The sequence below is a fragment of the Pollicipes pollicipes genome, unplaced genomic scaffold (assembly GCF_011947565.3).
Source record: "Pollicipes pollicipes isolate AB1234 unplaced genomic scaffold, Ppol_2.1 Scaffold_1600;HRSCAF=1878_pilon_pilon_pilon, whole genome shotgun sequence".
NCBI classification, from domain to species: Eukaryota; Metazoa; Arthropoda; class Thecostraca; order Pollicipedomorpha; family Pollicipedidae; genus Pollicipes; species Pollicipes pollicipes.
Window position 1 is genome coordinate 4,002,619 of NW_023595962.1, and position 16,119 is coordinate 4,018,737.

Below are 16,119 nucleotides of genomic sequence, written 5' to 3' on the forward strand. Positions count from 1 at the left end.
GGACTTCAGATGCCTGTCTATTGCCTAGCACTCTCTTCACACACCAAATTCAAAACATTCCCTGCATTCAGTTCGACGGCCGCTGGTGTTCCGTGACATGCAGAACAGAAAATGGCCGCCTCGTAAACAACACCGTTCACCGAATTCGCCGACTGCAGCATTTCGCACGGACATTCTGCGAACAAACCACGCGGCCCTTCAGGAATGGCGTCGTAGGCTCACGAAGCTTCTGAGGGCCCGCTCAGGCCGCCACCACCCAGCCTGGAGCAGGAGGCCGCTGTCACTGACGACTCAAGTTGCCCCTGCTGGTAGGAGCTGGCGACATGGGGCAGTCTTTGGGGGACAGGCGCTCACGTTGCATGTCGGCTGCTGGGGGCTAATGAGTTCATGCAGCATTCATGCTCGCGCCTGCGAAAACCGCCGACTGCCAGGGACGGCAAAAGGCGTTGAAGTAGCGAGTCCGAACATAAAAAAACTCACTTGTTGAAATCCAGGTGAGCTGAGCCTGCTATCTTGTTTTCGGCTACTTTTGCCCAACTTGTTTACCGTGTCCCCCGCTCCTCCCCCATCGAGTCCGCTGGGCCCGCGCCTGTTCTGCAGCGTCACAGATCAATAACGTGTATTGAGTGCATGTACAGCGGACGTTTAGGGCCGGCCGGGCGGTCCGGCCCTAGGCGAAGTAACGACCCCCGCCCTGCCTGTGACCCACTTACGGGGAACGCGGGCATCGCTGCTGCAAACGCCATACCGCGTTGGAGGAACGGTGATCATATAAGTGATAACAACTGACAACAGCACCAGGCCTCTGGTGGGTGTCTGACGATCTGTCGAGAGTGTCTCGGCGTCCCTAGTGCGGGAAATGAGATAGTCTCCGATGCGTCTCTAGTAAGAGAAGTGATGTGCTCTACAAGGCGTCTCTGTGGGGGAAATGAGGTGCTCTCCGAGGCGTCTCTGGTGAGGGAAATAAGGTGCCCTCCGAGGCGTCTCTATGAGGGAAACGAGGTGCCCTCCGAGGCGTTTCTTTGCGGGAAATAAGGTGCTCTCCAAGGCGCATCTGTGCGGGAAATGAGATCCTTATTGTTGCGAATTTTGCTGTTTTGTTCGAACTCCAAGAGAATCGTGGTCTGACACTGCGATCCTGGACGCAGTTGCCTCATCATTTGTGTCATGTGGGCAGGTTTCACCGGCGGAAACAATAAATTTCCTGTCATATTTGCCACTTGAGAGCAGCCAAGATGATATTTGTTCTGTCTGCTCTGTCATGCATTCAGAAGGGCTTCCAACAACCAGCCTTTGTATCAACATGACCTACTAAGCGCGGCAGTATGCGATTACGAAATAAGACGCTCCTAGTAGGTCGGGTTTGCGCAGGAGTTGGGGGGTGGGGGGGGGGGGGGGGCTATGAGCCTTCGCTACTCCGTGCAAGCACTAGCACACTTACTACTTCTATGGCGTACTTAACCTTGCTTTCAGGTAAAGCGTCCCGCAGTCTTATTTCATTTAATTTTTGGGAACGCCATAGAGTGGACGTACTTGGTGTGTGCCTTTTAGCACTTTAGAAACTATTGGAGAAAGCCAGGTCTCGAAAGTCTTTTAAGGACGTAATATTCACTTCTACGCTGACGCCTGACAGAATTAGCTCTTGAAAACCCCTTACCTCCTCCCGTACGTTGTCGGACGGTTCCAACTCCCACCATGAGCCATATTCTCGGGGCAGGCGTGGTGGACGACGCAGTTTCCTCTGGCTTGTGCTTCATCGTCAGCACTGCTCGGCGCATCTTAACGCGTTTAGAGTTGGTATGATTTCAAATATCTATGCTGATTACTTGGATTTTACTGTTTGGATCCTTTCAAGGTCACACGTGGTCACAAGGTCACCAGCGGTGTTGTCCGCGGCGAAAATGTGGTTCCCCGGCGCTCCACGACCCGCTCTCTCCCTGACGCGCACCAGACCTTCCCCCTCCTCTGAAAGTATAGCATGTAGCTCTGTCAACTCCCGTGGTCGTTAGGGTCAAGCGAGGTCAACACCGCATCAGGAGCTTTGTGAAGTGGTTCAGATCACTATTCGGGCTCTTCATATCATTAATAAAAAGTGGCAAGATTTGTCAGTGGTGGTGGAAATGTCACGCAGTACCAAAGTCGGGATCAGCGTTTCAAAACCGGCTAAGTATTTGCAGCTAAATGCAGAATACCATAGATCATGAACATTGCAAGTGCAAGTTAATCCAAGATCAAGATCACTGTAAGAAATGTGACACCTATTGGTGCTCTTTCATTACTCATGCAAAGTAATTGCTGCACGTCCGAGCTTGGAAAACGTTACCCGTAGGGCAACGTTAGTCTACATGTAAATTGTCAGGACGTAAATTCTTCTCATTCAATCTGATCTGGCTTGTCAGCCTGAAGAAAGGCCACAAGGTATGCATTAAGACTGCAGATTATGTACGAAAATTTTCCTCCGTTTTTTGATCAGCGCTTTCTGGCATCCAGCGGGAAAACGGAAATGATGTACCGACCAACCCCTGGGTCGCCGGGTGTGGGGAATTAAAGAGCGCGAGCGAGGGTTAAGTCGATGTCGTGAGTACTCCACCTGGTTGGCCTTGACTGTTTTCTGCGCAAGACATGAATTTGGATGCTTCGATCTCACCTGTCACCTGCCGGTCGCGACACATGCGAGAACCAAACCACGATTATCCCGGTGCATTCTGAGGGTGACAACATGCAAAGCTGTGCCGTAGCAGTTTCTAACGAACATCGGTGGTGGCGCCATGGAACCAGAACACGCACGGAACTGCGCTTCAGCTCACTGCCGCATTTGTTTATTTTTCGCCAGAACACTGCGGTCGGGACGAAGCTGAAGACGATCCGAGCCAGGAAAGGGGCGCAAAACATCAAGTTCGACCTTCGGGTGAGTGAGTCGGCCATGTCGACAGCGTTCGCAATGTCACCGACATTGAGCCCGAACTTCAGGTGAGTGAGCTGGCCGCGCCGTGACCGACATTAAGCCCGACCTTCGGGCGAGTGAGCTGCCGCGCCAACAACGTTCGCAATGTCACCGACATTAAGCCCCGCCCCTGAAGCGGGTCAGTGCAAGCCCGCTGGCGCAGGTCGATGCACGCGGAGGCGACAGTGACTGGCTGTTGCTCCGAGCAAATGTGCAAGCCGACGCGTCCGTTCAACGTCAGGCTTAACACGACCTCGAGGCGGGGCTCAATTTGAGCTCCGAAGGGTTTTTCGGAATTATTTCCGATCGGCGCTGAGTAGCCACGCCCAATTTTTATAGTTATTTTTTATACTTAGCTATTGTTTAATAGCCACAGACAATCGAATAGCGCATCGTTTGGTATAAGACATTTAGATCTACCTTGTAAGGTTACTGACCTACGAAAGGTCAAAGTCTGGTTGTGAATTCTGCAAAAGGCGATTTCTAGGGAGTCGTTCAGTCTGATGCAACAACGGAGTGTTAGACGAAGCCATGCATCTCTGAGATGATTTATTTATGGCAATACAATAATTCAATTAACAAATTATGTTTCCCTGGGGCTGGGTACGAAGGTCACAACAAAGTCAAGACCAACTTCTTTGATTTTTCTAGCTTGCTGTTTGGGTTAGGTTCTGGTGCATATTTTAAGTTTATTGATAACAGGAACAGCATTACCCATCTTCCATGGACTTCTTACTGGTCGGAATAAGTCACCGACCTAAAATGACTCAGATCAACACTTTGTCTTCGGAACATGCGTCTTAACGTAATCATTGACACTCGTTCAAAGGCAAAAGTCAAAGCAGTCCTGTATGATTTTGGTTGCCATGACCTTCCAAAAGTCACACAAGGTCACTGACATCAAATAAGCACCAGTGACCTTTTACTAGAACAGGTATCGAGGTACACGGTGGTTGCATGAGAAACTCCGGGTCACTTTGGCCACCAATCAGGAGTTAGACCTTGTTTGATCTTACTTGACCCGAAGGTCATGACCAAGGAATCTTAAAATTTTGATCCAAGTGAGTTCATGTACAGGCCAATACACTGTAAATTTGGTGCTTCTTGCTCTTTTAGTTTCCGAGATCTCATTGGGGATGAAATTAGCCCCCACCCGAGCCAGAAGGTGATCTTAACGAGATCACCCGAGCGAGAAGGTGAAATTAACCCCACCCGAGCGAAGGGCACGCAACCGGCTACCTGGGCGCGTTTCAATGCTCGCCTACGACGGCGAGCGGGACAGAAACTTGGAGGGAAACGAGGCGGGGAAACTGCGCAGAGAACAAGTAAAAAACGAGGCGACTTGGAGGGAAACGAGCGTCGAGCGAGGCTGACGGACTCGTACGAGCGCAGTGGAAGCCGTACCACCTCCTCCCACCTGAGAGCTCACCTGCCGCTCTGGGAGACATGCCACCGTGTGGTGACGTCAGTAGCGGTCTGATGACGTCAGTGACGTTCTAATGACGTCATTGCTTGTCTGATGATATCGATCGGCGGCTGTCTAATAACTTGTCCGACAATGTTTTCTGATAATGCTGTCTGGTAACGCTTGTCTGACAATGTTTTCTGATAATGCTGTCTGGTAACGCTTGTCTGACAATGTTTTCTGATAATGCTGTCTGGTAACGCTTGTCTGATAGCGCTTACCTAATGGCGTCACAGTATGTCTGATGGCGTCAGCAATTGATGACGTCACCCCTGTTCCCTGTTTGCAGGGGACGAGTGCTCTAATGTTACAGAACACACGTCTCATCAGCGGAGGCGCGGCAGTTGACATCATTCTGAAGGAAAAGTTGGATTTTGAACAGGAAAACCTCATCGAGTTCACCGTCTTTGCCGAGGTGAGGCTCTGATATCGATGCGAATCGGAAATGATAATTGATATCCGTATTCAGTGCGGATATTCGATTCCAATGATGAGCAGTGCTGCTGCTATTCCCGTGGCTGATTCCCTAGAGATCATCCTGATGTCTGACAACGAAAACCGCTTCTCAATACCGGAAATCAAAAACCGTCAACGACGATCGATATCGATAAACGCCACCAACAACTGTCAACGACGACCGATACCGATGAACGCCACCAAAAACCGTCAACGACGACCGATATCGATAAACGTCACCAAAGCCCGTCAACGACGATCGATACGGCTAAACGCCACCAAGAAATGATGCCTATAAGCGGTATCCCCTGAGAATGAATAATCCCGACAGATAGAACAAGTAATCCCGGTAGCACTGATGCAAGCTACCCACAACCGGAACCAGTGACAGACTGAGGTAGCTGATGCCGATAACCGATCCCGATTCCAACCGAGACGATGGGATTCAAGTGGCTAATCGTTTGGGCGTCATCGCAAAGATGTGGCTAGGATGATTAAAGAGCCGTCAGCTCCCTTTTCCAAAATGGTTCTAGCACATACCGTTGAGTGGTATAGAACGATGATATGCTTCTAATCATCGCGAAAACAGAACTGAGGACAAGACAATACACCATGAAACTGCTCAATTGCACGTAATGTGCTCTTACCATCATTGCTCTAAAGATGATTAGTTCCACACAAAAATTCCTCCACCTAATATTTCACGCGTTCTTTGTTTTCGTACCGAGAAACCAGGGCGGTACCGTGTAAAAGGCTGACGGCACAACAATGGAGCGCATGAGCCCGGCGCGAGACCCGAGACCGGGCTGGGCCGTCGCTAGGTCAACACCCGTCTCGCGCTGGTCTGTAGGCGTGTGTTCACCTGCAGGCGAGCTTCACGGTCGCTGCGACCCGCTGTTCTTTGGACGGCGCCCCTTCGCAGCGCTCAGGCTCAAATGACCGTGGCTAATGGATCATGTCGCGCCTTCCCGACGTATTCATTCATCGGAGCCATTCATTACGGGGCGAACGTTGCCCTGCTAGACGGGCCAGCAAGGCTTTCTACAGGAATAGTTAGTTCCCCGGTCATCGATTTTTATTTTTATTCAAGGACGTCGCCAGTTATCCTGTACAATACCGCACCAAATCATTCATCGCGTTAGAAAGACCCAAAGGAAAAAGTATCGGGAATTCACCTTAAAGATGCATTTCTGCACGGTAGTGACTATGTCCCCTTACGTGACGCCCCCTGCTCTGTGGTGTCCCCCCGCCCCCCCCCCCCCCCCCCGCCTGTCCGTGTCTGGCAAGCCCCACTAATCAGGTCACACCGTTTCCAATCTCCTTTCGAACTGGGTCGCCCGCACGCTTCGTGCGACAGTTTCCGTTCCGATGGCGCCGTTGATGTTGTCTCCTTGGGTTTTAGGGTGATTCCTATACCTGGAACGAAGCTGTTTTCTGATTGGTTTCTTGATCTGCCATCCAGTAGCATGACGCGGGATTTTTGTATGAATGGTAGGCGTCTAAGGCGTGTCAGGTTAGTTTTCGGTAATTGTTTGCTGACGCCGCGTTTGTCTCGCTGCTCGAGATTTGTATTCGACTGAAATAAACGTAGGAGCTCTCTATCATACCCTGATATCTCGTAGGATCTGGTCGGGTTTTCTTAAGACTGGGCGCAAACGAACTCCATTGTTCCATTTCATCCCTCTTCCGTTGTCATAAAAAGGAACGAGAGAAGGGGAGAAGGGCCTAAGATGTACTGCAAGAAAAAGATCCCGTCAACACAATCCCCACATGTCGCTTCGCAGGTCTGCGTATAATGGGTGTATGTTGGCAAGATTGTCCAATGCGGCCTTTCGGTTTATTGTACATTTTTCTATCTCGGCATACAAGTTTTCAGTTTTGATGTAAGATTTGTATCCAAAATTCATGTGAATAGTTAGATGGATGGGAAGAGAAGCATCAAAATTTAAAACTCATTTATTTATCAAGCATTGTTCTAATATCATTCATTTCATTAAGTTATAGCCATCATTTATTCGTGTGGTTTAGCGGTATTGATCGGTAGCGGTATCTTCAGGAGACGGCGGCCGTTGCCGCGGCCCGCGGCGTGACGACCCTATCACGACGTCCTCGCCGCCTGTCCTCGCCGCCTGATGTCCTCGCCGCCGCCAATTATCACGTGACTGGTCGATGCGGCCGATGGTGCGGCCGGCTGCCGTTCGTGACCACGCTCCAGACCACACCCCGCCCTCCGGCCCTGGCCTTGGGATCGGTTGCCCTGCACTGGACGGCGGTCTCTCTGTAGGGATGGTGCTGGACGACGTTCTCTCTGTAGGGATGGTGCTGGACGACGTTCTCTCTGTAGGGATGGTGCTGGACGACGGTGGTCTCTGTAGGGATGGTGCTGGACGACGGTCTCTCTGTAGGGATGGTGCTGGACGGCGGTCTCTCTGTAGGGATGGTGCTGGACGACAGTCTCCCTGTGGGGATGGTGCTGGACGGCGGTCTCTCTGTAGGGATGGTGCTGGACGACGGTCTCTCTGTGGGGATGGTGCTGGACGGCGGTCTCTCTGTAGGGATGGTGCTGGACGACGGTCTCTCTGTGGGGATGGTGCTGGGTGGCGATCTCTCTGTAGGAATGGTGCTGTGTGGCGATCTCTCTGTAGGAATGGTGCTGGACGACGGCCTCTCTGTAGGGATGGTGCTGGACGGCGGTCTCTGTAGGGATGGTGCTGGACGACGGTCTCTCTGCAGGGATGGTGCTGGACGACGGTCTCTCTGCAGGGATGGTGCTGGACGACGGTCTCTCAGCAGGGATGGTGCTGGACGACGGTCTCTCTGCAGGGATGGCTGGACGACGGTCTCTCAGCAGGGATGGTGCTGGACGACGGTCTCTCTGTAGGGATGGTACTGGGTGGCGATCTCTCTGCAGGGATGGTACTGGGTGGCAGTCTCTCTGTAGGGATGGTGCTGGGTGGCAGTCTCTCTGTAGGGATGGTACTGGGTGGCGGTCTCTCTGTAGGGATGGTACTGGGTGGCGATCTCTCTGTAGGGATGGTAGTGGGTGGCGATCTCTCTGCAGGGATGATGCTGGACGACGGTCTCTCTGCAGGGATGGTGCTGGCGTATGCGGCGTGGATAGCGCACTGTTTGTATAAGTTTACAATATTTATGTATAGCAAGTAAGTATTTATATAAATAGTATATTTATAAAAGTAACAATATTTTAGGGTGCCAGGATATTTAGTTTGCGGGTGAACTGGGACTTGGTCGGAGGAAGGGAAGAGGGGGAGGGGGGGGGGGGGGGGTGAGCTCAAAGGAAGACGGAGCTCTCTCCTTGGCTACGTGTCATTTCAAACACTGTTCTTGCAGGCTACGTATAGGCTCAATGTAAGCGATGCCACTTCAAAAGCTCATCATTCCGTGTGAAGGTTGTTCGTGTCCATCAAGAGAACCTCAGGATCAATACCTCAACGGGCTTCTAAGCTCGCCCATTGCCAAAACCACGGTTTGCCTTAGTTTCTTATTCTTTGGTTGCAATTTACCCATTCAGCGGATCTTTTGCCGACTTGACCTGGAACTTACGGGCTAATGACTTCCAATACCGACACCGGAACGACGTCCGATGCTGCTACAAAAACACCCGATAATTGGCAAATGGGGTTTGTGCGTGGAAAAACATGTCGGGCGATTCAAAGCCATCTGCACCGCCTCACGCAAGATGGAGACGCAAACACATTTGAACGCGCTTTGTCCGTTCTATCGAGTTTGCAAAAAAAATACCGCACGTGGATGTGAACACGGACCATTGGTTTCGCCGCGTCAACAACATAATCGATCGTTCATATTCGGCGAGCGTCGTTCTCGAATTCGCTGGCATGTGTGCAAAGAATCAACCAATGTACTAGAACAGGTACTATCAGGGTATAAGACACCGTGCAGAGCATTACGTAGCGCTTCACTGTCACCTAGTCCAAACCCTGCACTTTCACTGGACTTGCATATTTTAACTAGTTTCTGGGGATTTTTGTGAAACTCAACACCACGCGACGGTGTCAATACGAGAAAACCCGTGGCGGCATTTACAGCCGGCTATGAAATCGCGCTGCATACAGTTTGCTGTGTGCTGGGCGTCGCCGCGAAATACTGTGACGTAGCCACATCCGGTCGACGGAACACATCCAATCAAACGGCGAGCTCCACAAACGTCGCAACGGCAGCCAATCAGAAATCGATACTTCAAACTGCGACGGAACGGGCAATCCCAGCCACACCGCGGCCTTTTCTATCCGTGTTCGAGTGGGTGCCTCTTAGCTATTTTCAACCTTGCATAGATGCACGCGCCAGACGCATTCCTTTGGGCCCACATGCCGCCCATGCTAGTCTTCCCTACTAGCGTGACCTGAGTACGCCCCTGCGCCGGTCGAAGTGGGCGGCAGGTGCGTCAGTCAGGCGCGCTAGGTCATCGTCTGTAATTTGGCCGCAGGCGGCGATCTAGGTCAAGTGAGACGGGTTGGTGTCCTTGGACGGCCACAAATGTGGCCGAAAGAGGTCAGGAAACGCATGGGGAGGCACCACGAATCCGGCCCGCGGTAAACAATTACTGCTCCTCGTTGAGCATGATGAGCTGTCAACGAAGGAATGCGACAATTATTGTATGTGGATTAGGCCTACTGAGCTGGCAAGGAATGTATCGCGTTGCCAACTATTTACTACATTTTTTTCTCTCTCAAAGGATGCTGAAACTGCGGTGATAAGGCTAGACAGACGGGCTGGCTGCAAACACGCTATGACTTGCGACACGGGTTGAATGTTGTGTACAGAAGCAGGCTTTTAGACAAAAATCTATCATAAAAGTAGCTAAAAAGGGTACTTAAGGAAGCTACTATCACGCCTCCTGCTGTCAAGTAATCCCTCGTTATATTGTTTATACAATGTGCATGTGTGGTATATACTGCAAACGTCCGCGGTGTATTGAAATTTTAACGCTTACGATGCGCCACCATGGGCTTCAACACCAACAGCACCAAATTGCCACTACAAGTGGTGCTGGTCGTCCGTGCTCCTTCTACGCCCATGATAAACGCAGGCTGTTTCGTCCACAGAACGGCTACAGGAACACGAAGTTCGACACACGGAACGTCGTGGCCATGCCGATGATCTTATTGGTTGAGGACGAGCAAGACACGCCTCCCTCCTTCATCAACCCGCCCTCCGTTCTGCGGATCAGCAGCTCCAGCAAGCCGGTCAGTGGGCGGGGCTTTCATCAGTGGGCGGGGCTTGCGTCAGTGAGAGGGCTTACGCCAGTTGGCGGTGCTTCCGTCAGTGGGCGGGGCTTACGTCAGTGGGCGTGGCTTCCATCAGTAGGCGGGGCTTCCGTCAGTGGGCGGGGCTTTCGTCAGTGGGGGAGTTTCCGTCAGTGGACGGAGCTTTCGTCAGTGAGCGGGTAATCTGTTAGTGGGCGGGGCTTCAGTCAGTTGGCGAGGCTCCCGTCGGGTGTTCCGTTCAGTGTCTCTCTGTCTCTTGTAGCGGCCGTTTAGAACATACTCGCCAATCAACCCGGTTTTCCGTCATGCGGTTCAGGATTTACCAGCCCAATTGGCCCTGCCCTTTTCCCTACAGATGTTATTGTGAAATGACTCACGTCACACCGTCACCTAACACATTCCGTGTCCCCGCTTCTAACCATACCACGCTTTACGCGCCACCGTATTGTACTTTTCATCATTCTTATGCGCCATTTGCACCATCACGTTGCGCTCCCTGTGACTTAGGTGAACCCCTGGCAGCACCGTCTCCCCTGACCTGTGACCCGACCGGCGTACCAGCCGCGCCTCGTTCCTCGTTCCACGCCGCGGCGGACTGTTGCAGGGCGACTCGATCGGCTCGTTCCGGGCGGTGGACGGTGACAAGCGCGGACAGAGGGAAATCCGGTACCGCCTGGTGCCTAACGGACTCGGCTACGACACCTTCTTCAGCATGGACCCCGTCACAGGTCAGCGGCCAGGGGACGGGGACGCGGTGGGGGTGGGGGGGGGGGGAGGCGGCGCGAGCACGGGCGTAGTCACTGGGAAGGCAGGGGCACACGCCTTCTACAATGTTTACGAAATGAGATTTTGCCCTCTCCAATTTTGCCTGTACAATGTACGTTTTTATGTTTGCCCATCCAAAGAACCATTTTAAGGTTTGGCTTTTTCTTAGATTCCGTACTGGGCCCCGAATCCTGATGTGTCGCCTCCCAACCTCGGAGCTGGGGTCAAGCCCAGGGCCCTATGTCGTCTGAGTGTCGCCTCCCAACCTCGGAGCTGTGGTCAAGCCCAGGGCCGAATGTCGTCTGAGTGTCGCCTCACAACCTCGGAGCTGGGGTCAAGCCCAGGGCCGTATGTCGTCTGAGTGTCGCCTCCCAACCTCGGAGCTGGGGTCACGCCAGGGCCGTATGTCGTCTGAGTGTCGCCTCCCAACCTCGGAGCTGGGGTCAAGCCCAGGGCCGTATGTCGTCTGAGTGTCGCCTCCCAACCTCGGAGCTGGGGTCAAGCCCAGGGCCGTATGTCGTCTGAGTGTCGCCTCCCAACCTCGGAGCTGGGGTCAAGCCCAGGGCCGTATGTCGTCTGAGTGTCGCCTCCCAACCTCGGAGCTGGGGTCACGCCCAGGGCCGTATGTCGTCTGATTTCACTGAGTCAGTGTGTCACTGAGTCAAAGTTCCAGTCTGGATATTCGCAAGTTGTCTGATGCCCCCAGTCGACTGTGATCACGTGGTCGCTGAGGCCAGCATAGTCAGCTGATACTGCCGGTCAGCTGAATTCAGAGGCTATCGATGAGATCACAGGGTCACGGGATGGGATGGGGCCGTACCTCGACTGAGGTCACGGGCCGGTGACCGGCTCATGTTTCACCTGAGGTCACGGGTGATAAGATGAGTCATGTTAGAACTGTGATGACTGAGACCGTGACTTATGTTACAAGACAATAATAGGTATTTACGTGCCCCGTAGAAATACACAAGTCTCTACTTGATCTACTTTACACCAGGCGTCATGCATGCCAAACTTATGAAGCATTGCATAGAAAGTGTCCTGATTTTTGTGGCCGCTATAGTGCGATTAAAAAAGTTCTGTCAATCCTAGGTCCGTGTCAGCAGCCAAGTGCGGAGTGTCAGGTCCGTGTCAGCAGCCGAGTGCAGAGTGTCAGGTCCGTGTCAGCAGCCGAGTGCAGAGTGTCAGGTCCGTGTCAACAGCCGAGTGCAGAGTGTCAGGTCCGTGTCAGCAGCCGAGTGCCGAGTGCCAGGTCCGTGTCAGCAGCCGAGTGCCGAGTGTCAGGTCCGTGTCAGCAGCCGAGTGCCGAGTGTCAGGTCCGTGTCAGCAGCCGAGTTCAGAGTGTCAGGTCCGTGTCAACAGCACAATCCAGCAGATGATCTCATGTCATGTGGGACACGTGACACGGCACGCGGTGTTTTTGTTCTCCTGCCATTTCACACAGCGTTACCTACGTGTGGCAGGTGAGGGAGCTTGCATTGCAGAACGCAAAGTAACGCTGGCAACTGAGAACCCGTTCAACCGAATTAAAGGGAGTGTTCCACAGCTATGTGGGGTTTTTAATTCAAATAGCCATGTCAAAGACCATTCGGTGCAGTTCACAGCCCCGTCCTTCTTAAGGCCTAAACCGCTCTAGTTTTCAGCCACACGCCCTCGAAGATGTGCAGACTTCTTCGCGGAGGCTATTTTAAAGTCACTCAGGCATCCGTAATGTAAAAGTAGCGTCATTCAAATCATGCCATTCCATTGGCGATGCAGCGATAAAGGCCAATAACAATATAATCGTCGAGTTGTTCGTGTCTGGCATTTACTAGCACGATTTCCCGATGTAACGGTCGTTAATTGGCTTTTAGTCAATGTTGTACAAGGCACGAGTCCGTTATCAAACAATGACGCGTTAGGGAGCTATTTTTGCCGAGATACTTCGTTGTCGTGAGTAGCCTTTTCCACTTCAAAGCATGCCGACAGTTATAAGTGAGCTTGTTTCATCCTATGGGATGCTATCACTGTCACTTCACTATCTTCAAATGTGGAATATTCCCTTCAAGAGATCTCACCACGAGCAGGTAGACTGAACTTTGACATTTGTTCGGCGGCACAGCATCCGTCTCAATGTTTGCAGCTGTCGCCCAACAGTCTCTGCCGCGCTGCCCGCCGGTTTGCGGAAAGCGGTGGGTAGGCTGTTCCGCATTACGAACTTGTAGAGCGGCGCAGCATACCTCTTTTTGTTATTGCATAGTGACTGCGGGGAATCGCATTCTTCGGCTCTGAATCTGATCCAACCACTACGTCCTGCTCTTTGTGCAATCATGCTACTTAAAATGCGTCGTAGGCACAGATCTTCAGGGAGAAGCCTGGTTCTTTGCTAGGTACTACCTCTGGACTAATACACAGATTGACAGGGTGTATCTAGTGTCACGTTTTGACTTAAGTTCAACTATCGCTGTTCCCGTGTCTCAAAATATCCTAAACTATAAACTTCTTCCTGATTCGCCGTTTACCATACCGCAAAGTGATGAGGGGAGGGGATCGTGCAAGCCCTGCCGTTTACAATTTAAGAATCCACCTCGCAGAAAAAAATGGCAGCTTGTTCCACCGTGATCTCGCGACTGGAAATAAGGTTTACGTTGCCAGGCAAATAGATGACCACACTACGCCAGGTCGAAGGCAAAAGTTTCTTGAAAATAATAATGTTTCAACTTTACATGCGCATATTTACGGAACCATGTCACTTAACAACATGAGTCTCAAATGTACGTGCTGCTTGTTTAATTCTGGGCACATTGATATGCAGTTTAGTTTGTTTTTGGAGCATGTTTATGCCATAGGACAGTGTTAATGTGTCGGTCCGCCGCGCGCAATCGGCGGATTCGTCAGTTGCTGTATGCCGCCCGCACCCGCCATAGATCACGGTGCAGTGTTCCCTAAAAACTCGCCCTTTCTGAGAAACCAAAAATGTTATGGACATGGTTTTACTGTAAAACACGCATGATGAATGCTCCAGAGGCGCATGTAAATCATGGGCGGCATTGCACACGACATGCTGGGGAGACATTCCAAGAAAGCCTTAGGGGCGGAAGGCACTGACCCGCCCCATCGCGGCGAGGGTTAAGCTTTACCTGTGTGACAGTCGTCCGGCGTACAAAAGACACCCTTCACGGGACGGAGGGGTTTCATCTCAAGTCGGGAGTGCGCCAGGACCTCTCTCTCTCTCTCTTCCTCTCTCTCCTTCCTCTCTCTCTCTCTCTGCTCTCTTCTCTTCTCTCTCTCTCTCTCTTCTCTCTCTCTCTCTTCTCTCTCTCTCTCTCTCTCTCTCTCCTCTCTCCTCCTTCCTCTCTCTCCATTCTCTCTCTCTCTCTCTCTCTCTCTCTCTCTCTCTCTCTCTATCTCTCTCTCTCCTCTCTCTCTCTCTCTCTTCTCTCTCTCTCTCTCTCTCCTCTCTCTCTCTCTCTCTCTCTCTCTATCTCTCTCTCGTCTCTCTCTTCTCTCTCTCTCTCTCTCTCTTCTCTCTCTCTCTCTCTCTCTCTCTCTCTCTCTCTTCTCTCTCTCTCCTCTTCTCTCTCTCTCTCTCTCTCTCTCTCTTCTCTCTCTCTCTTCTCTCTCTCTCTCTCTTCTCTCTCTCTCTTCTCTTCTCTCTCTCTCTCTCTCTCTCTCTCTCTTCTCTCTCTCTCTCTCTCTCTCTCTCTCTCTCTCTTCTCTCTTCTCTCTCTCTCTCTCCTCTCTCTCTCTCTCTCTCTCTCTCTCTCTCTCTCTCTCTCTCTCTCTCTCTCTCTCCTCTCTCTCTCTCTCTCTTCTCTCTCTCTCTCCTCTCTCTCCTCCTCTCTCCTCTCTCTCGCTCTCTCTCCTCTCTCTCTCTCTCTCTCCTCTCTCTCTCTCTCTCTCTCTCTTCTCTCTCTCTCTCTCTCTCTCTCTCTCTCTCTCTCTCTCTCGTTCTCTCTATCTCTCTCTCTCTCTTTTCCTCTACGCAGTTCTGTTTGTTGTGATGGGGAAATCCACAAAGTTGGTGAGGTTTAAGGTCGGTTTGTCCGTCTCTTTAGCCCGCATTATGTGCGGGCCAAACACGCCATGCCGACGTCCTTCGCGAGCAAGCGAGACGCATTAGAAAGGACACTCACGCGCCAGCTCATACTCAGCCATGGGTCTGCACCTGACCTACTGTCAGGCATTTAACGTCTTCCGGTTCAGACACCGCCAGCTTCTGCGAGCGTCAACAGCATCGAAGCCAAATATGCAATGAATTCGGTCAAGCCTTGACCGACGCCACGTGCCGCCACAGGGAACCTCTCAGTGACGTCATCGCTGCTGGACCTGACGACGCCGCGGCGTGAGCCGATGCGGGTGACGGTGGCGGCCGAGGAGGTGACGCGGGAGCTGCGCGAGCGGGGCCTCTCCGTCACCACCGACGTGGTGGTGCTGCTCGAGGACGACGTCCGCCACCCGCCCGAGTTCGGACGGAGCTTGTGAGTCCGGCGGAGGCGACGTGGGAGGAGGGTGAGGGGGAGACATGTGACCAGGGGTGTAGTGTGGGAGGGCCTTGGGGTACGTTCCGCTTGTGAGTCCGGCGGAGGCGACGTGGGAGGAGGGTAAAGGGAGAGATGTGACCAGGGGTGTAGTGTGGGAGGGTCTTGGGTATGTTCCGCTTGTGAGTCCGGCGGAGGCGACGTGGGAGGAGGGTGAGGGGAGAGAATGCGACCAGGGGTGTAGTGTGGGAGGGCCTTGGGGTATGTTCCGCTTGTGAGTCCAGCGGAGGCGACGTGGGAGGAGGGAGAGGGGAGGGATGTGACCAGGGGTGTAGTGTGGGAGGGCCTTGGGGTATGTTCCGCTTATGAGTCCGGTGGAGGCGACGTGGGAGGAGGGAGAGGGGGAGGGATGTGACCAGGAGTGTAGTGTGGGAGGGTCTTGGGGTATGTTCCGCTTTACGACATTTTTACATGCACTTTTTTGCATGTGAATGAATGTGAGTGAATAAAAGTCAAGCAAACACGTACAAAATGACTACATAGAAAACGAGTGATATGGTCATACAACATGCAGCAAATTTTGTGCGCGTGCGGCAAAGATAAAATTATGATTGCTTAATTAATTCATTAAGTAATAATATTAATAATATTCATGAAAAATAGTGACGATGATTTAATTAACGATAAAAAGATGTCCGTAACAACTTTACGTGGGCCTGTTCCCCATTGCGAAACCCTACATACTCCCCTGACTGTAAGTTGGTACCAGATTCGGGTGCGAGA

The 16,119-nt window shown here is 52.1% G+C and overlaps 1 protein-coding gene across 1 annotated transcript in view; it reads left to right on the forward strand.

Annotated features, from left to right (window-relative positions):
• Nucleotides 1-16,119, forward strand: part of LOC119092942 (cadherin-86C-like) — a 49,430-nt gene that overhangs the window by 12,524 nt on the left and 20,787 nt on the right. Inside the window, 5 exon segments of the mRNA XM_037215844.1 lie at nucleotides 2,834-2,908; nucleotides 4,699-4,824; nucleotides 9,950-10,090; nucleotides 10,716-10,839; nucleotides 15,153-15,336. Coding sequence (XP_037071739.1) covers nucleotides 4,714-4,824; nucleotides 9,950-10,090; nucleotides 10,716-10,839; nucleotides 15,153-15,336 — 560 coding nt within the window. The 5' untranslated portion in view covers nucleotides 2,834-2,908; nucleotides 4,699-4,713.